The sequence below is a fragment of the Nelumbo nucifera genome, chromosome 3 (genome assembly GCF_055504915.1).
Source record: "Nelumbo nucifera cultivar China Antique chromosome 3, China Antique-T2T, whole genome shotgun sequence".
Classification (NCBI taxonomy): Eukaryota; Viridiplantae; Streptophyta; class Magnoliopsida; order Proteales; family Nelumbonaceae; genus Nelumbo; species Nelumbo nucifera.
The window spans coordinates 100,284,310-100,300,563 of NC_142651.1; the positions used below are offsets into that span (position 1 = coordinate 100,284,310).

Consider the following 16,254-nt stretch of genomic DNA (forward strand, 5'->3'; position numbering starts at 1 on the left):
GTATATATGCATTTATGCAAATATGAATACATATAAGTGTGTGTGTGTGTGTATATACGTAAATACATATCTATATCAAGGTTCAAAATATCGATACGACCGATACACCGGTAGGGGCGTACCGCGTATCAGCCTGTATCAAAGCTGATTTTTCCTCTTTTTTTTTAGTTTTTTTTTAAAACCTAGTTCAAAGGGATCAGTTTAAGGCATGTCTACCCCTTGAACTAGGTTAAACCCCGAAACACCCCCTATAAGGGAAAATTTCAAACCTTAATCTATATAAGTATGCATGAATGTGTATAGTCGGGTCAGGCTCGGGTTGGAACAAAGTTGGGCCAGAACCTAAGGGCTAGGTCCAAGCCCAACCCGAAAAATAAAAAAGTGCAAATTCTTGGCTCCAAGCCCAAACTATGTAAAATTTCAGGTTGGGTTGGTTCGGACTCAAGTTGGGCTCACCCAAGTTGCATCCCTATCAGGTCGGGCTGGGTTTTGCCATTTATCAATAGAAAATATCCAAGCCCAAGCCCAGCCCTTATATAAAGCCAAAGCCTGATCTAAAATAGGAACAAGCAAATTGTATTATGTATTACTAATATATTTTTATTATGTATTACCAATATGTAATATGATTATATAATACCAACAATAATATATTAGTAAATGATAATATATATTTTAAATATATATAATATTAGTGAGCTCTAGCTCAAAAAGGGCTTATTTACAAAAGCCCGAGACCAAGCACACAAAGCTACACTACCCATGAACAGCAAAAAAAGTCTAAATGTGTACACTTCAAACATATTAAATCAGATCAAGTGTATATAACTAACAAATCAACAAAAGGGAAAAAAAGAGAGAAACCTCAACAAGAGCAGCACGATTCTCACTTAATGCACAATGGCAAAGAGTAATTTTGAATTTCACCTGCCATGAAAATGCAAGTAATTAATGGAACATAGTAACACTAAAGCATTAATAAAAACCATAGGAAATATTAAGCCACATGTATGTTTGACAAGGGGAATCTTGAAGGAAAAATAATGAAAATTACCCCCATTTGCATTAATAAATAAATCATAAGAAACATTTAAGCCATATGTATGTTTGACAAGGGGAATTCTGAAGGAAAATTAATGAAAACTACCTCGTTTGCATTAATAAAAAATCATAGGAAACATTTAAGTCACATGTACGTTTGACAAGGGGAATTCTGAAGGAAAAATAATGAAAACTACCTCATTTTCATTAATTGCCGAAATATTCATCGAATTTGGAGAAGATGACCTATTTGATGTAGATAATGAACTCCTAGAAGCCATTGTATTTTGTTTTGGAATGATCTTGCAAAGCTGCAAAGCTTGCTTATACATGTACTACCAGAAAAAATGAATATGAGAATTAGCATGATAACCTTGTTAAATGTCTTAAGAAACAAACAGGATGCATAATTGAACATAAGCTACAAGAAGATTAGCACTATTTGTTTTACACAAGGATCAAATTTTCGTAGTGTATCAGGGTGAATCATAACATCAGGAGCATCATAACATTCCTGATGCACCCCAACATGTTAAATACTTGGTGTTCAAGGTTTTGAAATATTTAAGGGGTAGGCAAGCCTAAACTGACCCCCTGCGGAATTTTGAAAAGAAAAAATAAAAAATAGAGTGCATGTGAAAAAACACACAATATGCACATTCATGCGTAAGTGAGAAACACCCGATACAATAAGATTTTAGATGTAAAAAAGAATACTAAATATTAATCATATAAATCTCACATGTAAAATAGGCTTTCACAGATGGTTGAAATAGGGGATTCCCATTCCTAGGTGATCATCAATTAGATGCATGACAGTTCCATAGGCCCCTAGACTTGATTTCATTAAATTAATCAAAGCTAGAGCTTCAGCTAACAAAATCAATAGTTCATTTGAATAGTTTTTTAATGTTAGCTAATTCCATGGATGATACACATTTCAAAATTCAAAGAGGGCCCAGCATAAAATTTTAAAATCTAAGAAGAAATAAGATGGTGAAAAGGTTTCATTTCAAGTCACCAAAATTGAACTGCCATCCCAATGGCTCAATAAACCGTGTCCCACCTCAACAAATGCCAACCTTGATTGGGATTGGAAAGAAAACAACAAACAATTCATGCTTCAAAGCATTAAATACAACAGAGTTTTTCCTACCCTGATGATAAGTAGGAACCAAACAAGAGTATAAGATGAGACCCACCCCCCCACCCCCTTTTGAGCCACCATAAAACAACAAATGGGGTGTCAGGAACAACCTTGTATGAAATGATTTGCTTTTAATCTTTTATTGCATTAAAGCCTAAATCCCTATACAACAGATTCATCTGGGGAATATTCATAAAATATTATATTAGTCAATTTTACGATCCCAATAAATGAACTGATTACACAGTGGCTCCATATAGATGATGAACTTATGGACTTAAACATATAAAACAATTGTAGTATTTCCATTCCACATGATCATATTGTAAGTACATGTGGTTCCCCATGTCTGTGATCGCGGTGAAGGTATCAAACCAAAACCACAGAAACACCTATGGCGACAACAAGACACCGGGGGCCTGTGATGAACCCATAACTCATCACAGGCTTGCATTGAGCTCAAAGCCATCACAATCCTACGATGGAGTTAAGAACCATTGTGCATTCGCAACAAGCCAAAGTTACTCATAATGAGACATCCAGCAATTGACAAAGCAATTAAGCGAACACGTCAAACTAGTTCTGACATCATCTGCGCCATGTCAATATGGGAGACCCGTAAGGGGGAGTAGCGCATGTGTCAAGGATCCCCTGGCAACCAACATCGAATCAAGGATCCCCCTTCCAAGTAAGAACCAAACCCCCTCCTTTTTAGGGCCTCGGAGTCTCCCCTTATAAAAATGGGAATAAAGTGTAATGGGGGCAGAATTCTATCAACTCTAACAACTCCGTTAACCTCTGCTACCCAATACCCCTCGACCTTTCTTCATCCTTCAAGGAGACCACCACACCTAGCCTTGCCACAGTACTTACACATATAAAACCCCAATTCTCAAGGCCATGTTTTTGCATTATTGCAAGGCAACCATCTAAAAAGCATTTCACAGAACACCTACTCCAGCATCACACTTATAACACATTTATCAAAAGTTTTACCCAGGCAGAGCTATTTAATTAGGTTCATTAACCTAATAAAGACTTACAATTGCTCTCCTATATTCTTTTTCGCCATACAAGGAATCGCCAAGAAGCACCTGCAGCAACAATCACCATCAATTCCCAACCCCAAAGCCTACGACAAACGGAAAACAGTATACGAGCCATAGCAAGCAAAAATCCCCAAATGAGGCCATCTATATTGACCGATAAGTAATCACTGCAATTTGGCGAAAATTAATCCCATCTAACTAACTGTACTAGAAAGGCAAAAAATCTTACCAAGTTTTCAGCCTTAACATGTGGACTTGTTTCAGCATTTATAGCCGACGAAGAAACGAGGAAGCAACCCTGTCCAAGACGATTTCTTGAATTAACAAAATGACTCAATCTACGTGAATTAACAGTCTGAATAAAAAAAAAAAAAGGAAGAAAAACAGAAGAAAAGAAGCTCAAGTTTTTTAATTAACAAAATGGTTCAACCTACTCGAACTCAGAGTATGAATAAAATCATAAGAACAAGAAAAACAAGCTCAATGCAGTCACCTGATTTAGTGAAATTAATAAAAAGCTCTGAAACAACACGGAGAGAGAGAGAGAGAGATTACGAGCATTTGAGCAGAGTCATGGAGGCCGTGATCAAGAAGGGAAGTGATCTGATCCTTCAGAACGTCCATTGCAGAACAAAATCTGGAACCTAACGAAAACGAAAATTTGAAACTCCCCGAAGTTCTCACTCTCCTCTTCTACCTTTTCTAAGCTCTCGCTTTTCGTCCTTCCGCCACGAGTGTTTTTTCGAAATATTTGGGGTACACCCACTACTGCTAGTCTGCTAATTGTACGCGGGTTCTCCTACTACCGAATTCTTGTCACCTGGACCTGTAAAAAGTTTATCCGAGCCGCGAACGGAACCAATTCAACCCGAAAAAACAGGGTTAGGGTCTCATATTTAGCTATCTAAATGTGAGAATGACCTTACCCGACCCAATCCGGAAAAAAAACTGGGTTGGGTCATGGATCAACCTGCTGATCCGATTGCCAAGTCTAATTGAGACTATTTATGCATTGTTAGAAGTTTCCATTTATTAATGTTTTTCTACTTAGTCTTACTCTTTATTGTTTACTATTTAAATTGTAAAATGTTCAATTTTTTTATTTTATATTTGGAATTTTAAGGTTAATTCCTTTAATTGTGGCATTTTTCATGTAGTTTTTCTTTATTTTTTAAATTTCAGTTATTTTTTGGGATGACCCAAATTGACTCAAGGGTCAACCCTAACCCGAATATTTAGGGTTAGGGTCTAACATTTGATAATTCAACCTGACCTGACCCACCCAACCCAATTGCTAGGTCTACTTTGTCAGTGAAAGAAGTTGAACTGTAGTACCCGACTACCCGCATACGATTGATTAAATTGGATCAAATGATTTTGGTCATTCGATTAGGAGAAGGAATAGAGTAGTAATTTGGGAACATCTACTACAAACTCTCCAAACCATAACCCATCATACCATTGCTGCAGGGAGATGTTCATGATGTGGAAACCGGATTCAGTCAGTGCAAAACCCGTTCAAACACCTATTATAGCTTTACATTGGGAATATATCCCCATGAAATAAAGTACACAAGTGCGGAGATGTTTACGATACAAGGCTGTAAAGACTGTCCGAATGGTGTTCGAACGGGCCTTGCATCGACTGAAGCTAATCTCCATAATGTGCGCCTATAATTACTAGTTGGGATAGCATTGAGAGAGTGTATTGCACTCTGGATCAGAAATTGTTCTCGCATCCCTACCCACAGAGCCCCACAATCATGTATTGGGAATATCTCCCATGAATAACGGAAATAATGTTTTGTGGGTAAAGATGTTGGAATAGGTCATGAATAACATATTCAAGCCCATGTATGGATAGATATGAACTCTAGCATTGATAATCAAGACCGCCTTGTCAACGAGTTGAGACCTGTCAATAAAACATGTTTCAACCCTCTACCAACTTAATTTAACACCGCACATCTCCTTATAAGACTCAGACCTACCATAAAAATGGTACCCGCCAGGTGTGAATTGTGCGGTATCAGACCTACCATAAAAGTTTGAACATATTTTGTTAGCAGATGATCCGGACTCCTTATCAACAACAATCCCTTCCAACATTATCAGTGGCGTACATCATGTGTGGAACTACTATGAAAGGACCTTTCATAAAAGAGAGACCACCATGCATGTGATTTGGGGATGAAGATGAAATTAAAACATAACATGGTGGAAGAATTTTTGTTGGCAGTCGATCGACTCTGTAACCTAGGCACATAACCCTTTAGATAAAAAAGACAAAATAAACTCAAATATCTTAGAAAGGTATCAAACTCGCTCAAACCCTTAATCCCAAAATAGAAGCCTAGACAAGGTTAGGGGTGCAAAGCTCGAGCCCGATCAGGCCCATATCGAAATTTTACACTTATTGGGTTTGGATTTTTTGTTCTTGGGTTGGGTTTGGGTCCAAAAAATTCAGGTTTTTTATTTTTTGGGTTAAGCTTAGGCCAAGCCCTTAGGTAGTCCAAACCTGACAAAGCCCAACCCAATTATATATATATATATATATATATATATATATATATATTGACCAACCCGAATGAATCAAATTATAGTGTGGGTTGGGGCTCGAATTTAGAATATTGGGCTTGACTTCGAATTTGGACCTTAAGCCCAAATTGCCTACCAACAAAACACATTTCAACACTCCCCCAGCATGATCTTATACCACACATCTTATCATGAGACTGGAACCCATCATAAAAATGGGATGTGCTATGTATGAGATGTACGGTGTCAGATCATGTCGATAGGGTGTTGCAATGTATTTTGTTGACAGATGATCCGATTCCCCAATTGATGGTTCGGGATCTCCTACCAACAAAATGTGTCCCACCACCCCTCCCAATATGATCTAAAATCACATGGTAGGCCCCAGTGCCATGGTGAGATGCATTGTCAAATCATGTTTGAAGGGTGTTAGAATGTATTTTGCTGGCCCTAGGGGTAGAGCCAGGGGGTGGTAGAGGGGGCCACCCCTATGCCTTTAAAATCCCTACAATACCCATTTTAACTTTACCTATATTTTCATCCCCTTACCTATATTTACTAACTTATGGCCCTTCTATCTATGTTTATTACATTTTGGTCCCCTTAAAAGAAAATCCTAACTCCGCCCCTGGATGGCCCGACATTGCATTATTATATGACATCAAACATTCACACAAGCCAGAATGTATGTATCGTCAGCTAATTGAATGGATGATGATGATAAGCACATCTACGTGAGATTAGTCTCGGGTTAGAATAATTATCAACTATCACTGAAAATTTTCTATATTTATGGGAGAACTATGTATGTTTGGGCTATGGGGCAAGGCGGGTTAAATCCTCTCCTTTTTTTTTTAATTTTTCCTTTGAATTTAATTAATTAAATTGCCGCCCCTCCACTTGGATACAAAAAAGAATCCTTTTTTAGGCAATGTAAGTGGACAAATACTATACTAAACAAAAAAAAAAGAATTATAAAATAAAAGATTTAAATCAGTGATAAAATGAAATGTTACAGTTGACATATTTGACATTGGTTAAATCTTTAACACGATTGATAAATAGACCTCCTAAAATGTGAATCAATGAAAAAAATAAGCAGACAATGTGAAAAGTTTTATTAATTCATTATTAAAAAATACTAGCTTTTAAAAACATGAAGCTAGGTTAAAAGTTAAGGCCGCTGATGTGTATTTGCTACACTAGCAAGTGTATTAATCACACAAGTAATAGAGTGATGAATAGAGTGTCGTTTCTCACGAGGACTTATGCAGCAACTACTAGTAGTATATCAATCTACTTTTATCTGATTAACCAAAATGTAAATCTAATACAAATCTGAAATCCTAACTACAAAATTATTTCTAAATAATTGGATCAAATACCTTGCAAGTAAATTGAGAAGACAATCTAACTATGCACAAAATTGATTCTATAATTAGATCTCTAGGTCATTCGATTAGATTAGGATTCAACCTTGATTTGGTGAAACCCCAAGACAATGAACAGCCTCTCTCAAGCGCATGTTCATTCTATGCATGAGTGATGATTTTTCTATCTCTAGCAAGAATCTAATCCTCATGTATGCATTAAGATCTAGAAATTCTAGGGCATCATTTCAGATTGAATGATGACCAACCGAATTGTGCAAGTTATCTCTAACCTTGCACTCAATTCGGTTCTTGATTAGTAAATCCGAATTTCTAGACTATTTCTCAAACAATTTAAAAACTCAAAGAAAGAAGAACAGTTCGGCCAAACAGAATTAAGATTGCCTAAATTCTTTCTCAAGCAATTCAGACATTACAAAGATTAAGATCAATTCAGCTAACAGTTCTAACAATTAAATTTATAATCAAGAAACATCAAAATTGAATCTAATCCATTTGAATAACCCTAGAGAACTAATTACAGATTTGAAATTACATGAAACATCATTCAATTACAACAAGAAAGATTGAATTAATGGAGAAAATAAACATGAAAGCCCTAACTGAATTCGATTACCACTTGTGCAGAAATCAAGGAAGAAGACAACCTAGATTGATCTCTTCCAATGACTTTTTCTCCAAATTCGAAATCAGCTTCTTCTCTTGAATATTCTTGAATCTTCTCATTTCTTCTCTTCTCTTGCGCCTATCTTTCTCTTCTCCCCAAAAGGAATTCTCCCCAAAAGGTATTCGACCCCTATTCCCCTCTTTCTCTTCTCCTTTTATAGTCTTCTCTTCAACCCCTTTCTCTCATCAAGAAAGTTTGGCGCCTTTAGCTTCTTTTGATCCTTTTAGAAGTTGCCGCCCCTAGCTTATTTTGGGCTGCTCTTGAGCTGCGAATGGGCCTCCTCCTTGCTGGGCCAAATAGGCTCCCTTGGAAGGTTGCGGCTAGGCTCTCCCAAAGAGTGTTGCATGGGCTTTAAGGGCCGAATAGCCCTCATTTGACCTTTCGGTTGGGCCTTGCTCCTAACGGGGCTGTATCACCTTCAATTTGACCTCATTTAGCATGGTTTTATGCTATTTTTCCCTAGACTTGTCCCCTTTGACAATTTCATGAAATCAAGTTCAATTGGGGTAAGAATTCACACAAATCAGCATCAAAATCATGCATAAACACCAGAATTTACATGTAAATTATGCACACAAATCAAGCTCAATTGGAAAACCAAAGACTGTTTGGTTGAAACATTTTTCATAGATCTCCGGAAAGACCATCAAAACTGGAAGACTGTTTGGTTGAAACATTTTTCATAGATCTCCGGAAAGACCATCAAAGCTGGAAGACCATTTGGTAATGTGATGAAAATATGTGTTATGTATATATGAATGCCTCATGTATGGGCCAACAAACCATTCATTTAACACATGTGGGACCCACATATAGGTCTAAACATACATTTCATAATTGTGGGCCCCCATGCACTTACCATAAACAAGCCCCACATTAAGTCCACATATGTATATCCTTCACTATGGGGTCCACAAATATTTTTTCAAGATGGACCCCACATACATTTCAACATATGCATAATGCATTTATGTTGGCCCCACACACAATTCCAGCTATGCACACCGTTCATTATGGAGATCATAAATATTTTTTCAATGTGGGCCCCACATACATTTCAACATATGCATGATGCACTAATATGGGCCCTACATGCAATTCCAACTATGTACACCCTTCATAATGGAGTCCATAAATATTTTTTCAATGTGGGCCCCATGTACATTTCAACATATGCATAATGCATTAATGTGGGCCCCACATGTAAGTCCACTTATGCATATCATTCATTTTGAAGCCTATACATATTTTTTAAGGTGGGCCTCATATACATGTGTACATATGCATAATGCATTAATGTGGGCCCCACATGCAATTCCAACTATGTACACCTTTCATTATGGAGTTCATAAATATTTTTTTCAATGTGGGCCCCACATACAATTCAACATATGCAAAATGCATTAATGTGGGTCCCACATGCAATTCCAACTATGTACACCCTTTATTATAGAGTTCATAAATATTTTTCAATGTGGGCCCCACATACATTTCAACATATGCATAATGCATTAATGTGGGTCTCACATGCAATTTCAACTATGTACACCCTTTATTATGGAGTTCATAAATATTTTTTCAATGTGAGCCCCACATACATTTCAACATATGCATAATACATAATGTGGGCCCCATATGTATATACCATTGGTCGGGCCCACTTACACATTCAAATTTTTTGTACATGTTAATAACATAAATACAACTTTAGTATTACGCAACTACAAAGCATATCCAAAATGGAAAAACCATACACCAATTCATGATAGGGACATACTAACCATACTTCTAGTGGTATCTATCCTACCTCCAAACTAACAAAATGAAAATCAAAATTATAAAAAAAAAATGATCAAACACATCATGGCACAACAACAAACACAAGCCCCAATTGCAACAACCCGCTCTTTCTTATAATTTGCATGTTCATGAGCATTATTATGTTGTTCAAAGATGTGGATTTTTTATTCTTCCAGAGTGTAGTTATCTGCCCACATGAAGTCATATTCATGTGGCTGGAAGAAAAAAATGTTAATAATTTTCAATTTATATTAAACACAAATATTGATCAATATGGTTTTTGGGTATTGGACTTATACCTCTCCAGTTGGACATTTATAAAATCATCTTCCGTAATTTTTTTCGATTTTTGCCATCCACAATTTTATACATCCACGCCCACATGGACACATCGGTCCCCTTCGATTTGTTGCTATGACTAAATAACAAAACAATTGAACATCACATCACAATAAAGTTGTATATATCCTAACAAATGAATTGTGAAATTTCCAACAAGCACATGAATGAACACCATCTTGAAAGAAACCATTCCAAAACACATCTTGGATTCTCGATAATCGAATGAAATTATGTAACACACAACAAGCAAATACAATTCTGATTTGCTTGTGAAGTGAGTATGGAAGCATCAACTTTAGTATTGGGAATTTTGCCTTAAGAGCATCGAAGCAACGCTCTATGACATTCCTCAATGAAGAATGAACATAATTATTCTTCGGCATTCTTTGGTCGACCACCTCTTCCTTGAAAGTCCCTTAAATGGTATCTCTCTGATCCATATAGAGACAGAGATCCAAGCATATTTGTATAATCCGAGTCAATTACGTAATATTTTCCTATATGGTAGCACAAATGTAGTTAATGTATTGAATAAAAAACTCCGATGGGTTATTTGATAGTTTTGCTAACCTTCTGGTGGTAGCGGGAACATATTATCGGGGTTTTGAACTGTCTCCAAAAAAACTCTTGAATCATGTGCAGCACCCTCCTATCCTGCCTCAACAAAAGTGAAGAGCATATTAAACGAACATGCACACATCACATTCTGGGTGATTGTTGATTTTCTTCCACTAAATAGAACTTGATCAACAAATGGAACACAAGCATGAACATGTGTTTCATCTATTGCACTTGCACAATTCTGCAGATGAAAAAAATAATCTAGTTTGGTGATAGGCTTTTTATTAAAGAATAAAGAAATGAAAAATTATCTCACATATAGTATGAGATACCTCGAACCATGGATAATATTTTGGATTGTTGAGTATCTCAGGTGGTACAATAGTTAGATCATCAGATCGTACAATTTCCTTGCCAAATTCACAAGTTGCTTTCAATGCGGAATTAAAGTGTCGTGAAATGGTTTTCCCAAAGTGTTGAAAGTGGTATGCAGTATCTTTATTTGCTTTGTTGTGTCCTATAATCTTTAAAAGAATTCCAACCTGCTCATCAGCTGATACATATCTACTATCTTTCACTAACCCTCTTTGTCTCAATGCACTTACTAGGCTAACAAATGCTTTTATGGTCATTCCAAACATTTCCAAACACTTATTACCTTCATTGCATATAACATTTTTCAACAACTCTGACCCGATCAAAATGTCATTGTGGTAAGGTGTCTTGGAGAGATACATTTCTTCCTTCTCAAGTTCCTTCACAATGAGGACATTTGTCACCATTCGCTGCTCTTCATCATCTACAAAAACGGCCAAAATTGCTTGCAACACTACCCTCTTGGTCGAACTATCAACCATTGTAAATCTGACACAACAATTACATATACACATAAAGCTTTATATTTAATTAATTGCAAACCTGCACTTCATAAATTAAGGACCAAATGTGCTACCCTATTCATTAAACCATCCAAACAATAATCAATAAGCAATCCACAAAACCATATAATACCATATGAATTGTATCTACTGAAACCATTATTCAATCCTACACCTGTGAAGTAGTTTAAGAAGTTATAACAATTATAAACAATTGTTCACCTAAAACATTAAAAGAAAGGGTTCATAGATGAGAACATAACATTCACGAATCTAACAATTAAAGACACCAAACACCCAATTCTTCCTAAGAATAACATGCATGTTTATGAACCACTCTCTTGCATCTGGCTTCTCAAACACTTAATAAAGTTTTAGGTAGTCATTATGATTCATCCCTTCAATAGAATTCAACTCTGCTAAAACATTGCTCATAGAGACATGATTCTCCGGCTTTTTATTCAGTCCCTTAAATGCTTCCACCAACTTCTCAAATCTCTTATCTACTGACACATTTTGTTCTGAAATTGCAACAAAAAATTCAGATGGCTTCTTCCTACAAGCATTTTGCTTTATGGTTGTAGTAGAAATTTGATCACCATCAATATTGGCTGAATCAACAATGCCAAGTGATGGTTGTTGAACTTCTTCAAGGTGTGGATCATTGGGGGGCATGCCCGTCCTCCTAGGGTGGAGATTCTATTCCATGTGCCAGAGATGCAAAGAACCTTCCTGTAGGTGTGGTACCCCCAAATATAATTTCAAGGTTGTTATACTCTGGACAACCCATATTACGAAAACTTTTTGCCTTGAGATTAACCTAAAAAGATAAGGGGACACCAATCAATATATACATTTACATACATATAAAGTCCCAAACAAATATGATCTCTAAATAACTTCAAAGTTCAGAAAATACCAATAAATAATTCTCCCATGTCTCTGGGGAGGCTACAACCATATGCTTCTCCTTGTCCCAACCAAATCCCGTTTGTTCGAATCTTAATTTCCTAAACTCCTTATACCTACTTTTTAGATCTTGTATTTTGTTACTGAAGGATTTAGTGTTGAACTTCAACCCAACTTGTGCAAAAAAACTTTGTTGAACCTCCTTCCAACCACTTGGTTTCAGACACCCAGAAACCATTCCCCCACTCTACTTGAAGTACTAGTAAATCTATGAAAATATTTTCTTGCGCAAGAGTCCAATTTGCATTAATAATGGGTCCATCGTCAAATGATGTGGTATTGACTACACTATTTGCCATCTATATAATAATCAGATCATTAGTTACTATCAAAGTGCTAGAATCATTTTAAATTTTGTGTTAAATAAGCAAATAATACAAGTATGGAATTACTTGCAGTGATAGGAGTGACCTGTGGTAAATGAACCCAAAAAATATGCAAATGGTCGTAATACAAAGCTGCACAAAAAAAGAAAACAAGAGTTTGATAGCTTCAGCAAACTTGCTGGTACAACCCCCAAGCAACCAAGTTCACCAACTAAAGATACATTAATAAAAAAGCAGAAATTGAAACCCATTTACAACCTTTAATTTTTTTTTTCTGCAAAGCAAATAAAAACTATTCTTATTTTTTTTCTGTAAAGTAGAAATTGAGAAACATGAAGTTCATTGGAACACTCCTTTAATTAGCTTCAGGTTTTTTTTTTCTGCAATGCAAATAAATAAAATAAAGCATAAACTAAAATAAAAATAAATAAGAATTTACACTGAAATCATCATTGGTGTCTACCATGTCAAGCCTCATTAAAAACTATTCTTAATTCATTTTATTGATAATACATAATATCCAAATTTGATTAATTTTGATAGATAATATTTCATTCAAATTCAAATATTATTATTAACAGGAATTGAAATCTAGATAGTTTTGATCTGGATCCAACCCATTAACAATCTTGAATAACAATGAAAGCTCTAGAGAAATGTGCAACTCGGTCTGGTTTGGGTCTGGGGCCAATTTGAATAAGTAGCATGCTTTTTAGGTCCTAATTGAATTAGATTGGATGAGTGTGTACGGGGTCGGTGTATGCATGCTTTTTACAAATACTTATGTTTCACATGTTCAAATATCAATCTTTATAGCTTGGAACGAACTAGCAATACAAATGATTTTGATGGAGCAAAATCTGTTTCACCCAACATGTTTCACTCAATCTTTATAGATTGGAACCAACTAATCAAAATCTGTTTCACCCAATGATTCTGATAGAGCAAAACCTGTTTCACCCAATGATTCTAATATTCAGTATAGCCAAAGAGTGATCAACATCTTTTCTTGGATATTAAGGGCACTAAGGGCATTGATACTTATTTTTCTCTCTTTTTTTTGTTGGAAAATAGTTATTGAATGGGTGGGATGAAAATCCAGCATAGATAACCGAGGTTAGAAAACCAGGAATGTTGAATCAAAATTTCCAACAAAAAAGTATTTGTAGGGAAGTCAATCCCTACAAAATACACATCATCATTGTTGCAAATGGAATTAGTTGAAATCAACCAAGACTGGATAGTAGTCAAAACCAAAGAAGAATATCCATTATTGTAATACAATGATAAAACAGTTCACACTCCATAGATAGCTGTGCAAAATATTCAAGAACAAGGTGAAGAAAACAACTGGATGCTACAATACAGGATACCAACATCATGTGTGATTTAATTCTCAATTAATGAAAGTAATTTCTAATGTTGATCCCCCAATTAATGAAAGTAATTTCTAATGCTGATCCCCTAACAGTTCACACTCCATAAATGGGTTGCTGGATTAATTTCCAGCATCATATGTAAAGATTTAACTCTCAAAGTAATTTCTAATGCTGATCCCCCAAGAGAATCAAGTGTGGTCAAAATTTTCACAAGCCATTTGTCACCAATAGATCATACCAACAGATTTATAAGCATTAGCTGATTCTTATCCAGCAAAAGGTTTTGCGGTAAGGTTGTATATCATGGTATCTTGCTCCCTTTTTGATCTATTGGTGTCTTCAGCAAGAAAGGAAACAACAAGAGTTTTTATCAACAAAAGGTGTCCCAAGCTTATTTTGATCAGGAAGATAGAGACCATGCTTTCTTCTTTAACAAGCACAAAAATGGGCCCTTCTCTTGAACCTTTTTCTCTTTCAAATATATAAAAGAAGTGTAACAAGAATACCAGATAAGAAGAACAGTATTTACTCCCAAACTTCAAAGAATCATAAAGTAGAAAAATGAAAAATTGCAATAAGCTTTAGCTATTGTGGGTTTGGGGTGTTAGTGTCATAACCCACGAAACCATAATGATTTCTCTTGCAGAGACATTTCCTATAGGAATGAACCACAATGTGTGAACAAATTCAATACTTAGGCTAGCAGTAATCATTGTAGAATGATCTTTCCTTATTCAAAGCTGAATAAGATTTATCTAATGTGGGTTATTGATGTCAACAAGCAAGGAGTAGATGCACAACAAGCAAAACCATAAATTTGAGGTCCAATAGTAAGTGATACCATTCTGAGGCCAACTACATTCAATCAGTTACTCATAAAAAAAAAGGAGACTTCCCAGCTTTTTTTCATAAGTCCGAAACAAGAAAGCCGAGGTTCATTGCTATTTTTCATAAGTCCGAAACTAGAAAGCCGAGGTTCACTCTTTAAACCCTTCTATAATAGGCAGCAATTGACTTCCCAGCTTTCATATATGCGAAGGCCATACATTGAAAAACCCTCATCATAAGGGGTTCCAGTCGAAGAAGGGAAATAACAGCAGCAAGAAGAGATTCCAGACAAAGGAATCGAAGCAACATGTTGTTAAGGGGTTCCAGATGAAGAAAGGAAATAACAGCAGCAAGAAGAGATTCCGAGCGAAGGGAGGGGGGGGGGGGGGGTTGTACCTGTTTGTTCGCAAGTCTTCAAACCTTCGATCGTAGCAAGTCACCTTTGATGGTATACCTGCAAAAAGGAAAGAACGGTTTGCCATGGGAAGAATAAAAAGAATAACGACACTCGAACAAGAAGAAGAAGAGAGATGTGTACGCAGGTCGACAATGGCAGAGCAAGAAGACGAAGAAGAAGAGAGATGTGTACACAGGTCGACAATGGCAGAGCAAGAACGAAGAAAAAGAAGTCGACAATGGCAGAGCTCAGGGTTAGGCTCGAACCATTTGCGAGTTTGTATCAAAGATCCCCTATTTTCTCACAAGCGTGTGCAGAGAAACACACGTTCGAAGAAGCTGGAAACTTGCAAAAGCTTCAATCGAAGCTTCCCGAAAAAAGCTCAATTTTGGGCTTCTCGTGTCTTCAATGGTCTGCGTCATTTTTGAAACATACTTACCATTTGCCAAACGGGAAAAGCCTAAAATTCAAGCTTTTGAGCTTCTAAACGGTCCGAAGCCCGCACGGAAAAACTTGCCAAAGCGGCTTTATTTAATAAATAATTAATAATAATTATTTATTTAATAAATAAAGTTTATTTGTTTTTTTTTATTTTTAGAAATAAATAATAAATAATAAATATTTAATTAATAAATAATTATTAATTATATTTTTACATAGAAGTTGTTCCAATGCATGCTTTATGGTTGGATAGGAGAGTTGGGTTTTTCCCATCCCATAAAACATTAAAACTTAAGAATTATAATTTATAAATTATAGTTAAGCATAAGATTTTTAATGAAATTATAATTAACTACAATATATTTCTTCATAAAACCTTTAAAAAATATTAATTTAATATATATACATCTCATTGAGGTCTTATATTTAGTGTTGTTGATGTATTTTTATGATTTATTAAAGTATTTATAGTATTTCTAAACGTATCTTAGTTTTTCTCC

The 16,254-nt window shown here is 35.8% G+C and overlaps 2 protein-coding genes across 12 annotated transcripts in view; both read right to left on the reverse strand.

Annotated features, from left to right (window-relative positions):
* The window catches only part of APC7 (tetratricopeptide repeat (TPR)-containing protein), a 55,241-nt gene extending 51,139 nt beyond the window's left edge, over positions 1-4,102 (reverse strand). The window contains exons 1-5 of one of the 2 annotated variants that reach the window (XM_010245259.3): positions 3,793-4,102; positions 3,467-3,535; positions 3,232-3,282; positions 1,239-1,376; positions 865-927 (exon numbers count right to left, since the gene is read on the reverse strand). In XM_010245259.3, coding sequence (XP_010243561.1) covers positions 865-927; positions 1,239-1,376; positions 3,232-3,282; positions 3,467-3,535; positions 3,793-3,861 — 390 coding nt within the window. In that variant the 5' untranslated portion in view covers positions 3,862-4,102. The remainder of the gene's footprint in view (positions 1-864; positions 928-1,238; positions 1,377-3,231; positions 3,283-3,466; positions 3,536-3,792) is intronic. The other variant, XM_088900049.1, reaches the window with a different exon arrangement.
* Positions 4,103-4,608: 506 nt separating this feature from the next.
* LOC104587588 (uncharacterized) lies at positions 4,609-15,721 on the reverse strand. 10 transcript variants are annotated; one of them, XM_088900052.1, is made up of 6 exons: positions 15,455-15,699; positions 15,313-15,370; positions 12,776-12,841; positions 10,869-11,400; positions 10,546-10,629; positions 9,966-10,472 (listed from the first exon to the last, which is right to left on the reverse strand). In XM_088900052.1, the coding sequence occupies exons 4-6, from the start codon at positions 11,391-11,393 to the stop codon at positions 10,458-10,460; spliced, it is 624 nt and encodes a 207-aa protein (XP_088756178.1). In that variant the 5' UTR covers positions 11,394-11,400; positions 12,776-12,841; positions 15,313-15,370; positions 15,455-15,699; the 3' UTR covers positions 9,966-10,457. The 10 variants fall into 10 exon arrangements, 3 of the variants coding, with proteins under 3 accessions (XP_088756176.1, XP_088756178.1, XP_088756177.1); XM_088900050.1 differs by lacking the exons at positions 9,966-10,472; positions 15,313-15,370; positions 15,455-15,699 and adding exons at positions 4,609-8,305; positions 14,930-15,303 and having other exon boundaries at positions 12,795-12,841; XR_016083689.1 differs by lacking the exon at positions 10,869-11,400 and having other exon boundaries at positions 12,795-12,841; positions 15,455-15,721.
* Positions 15,722-16,254: the final 533 nt, after the last annotated feature.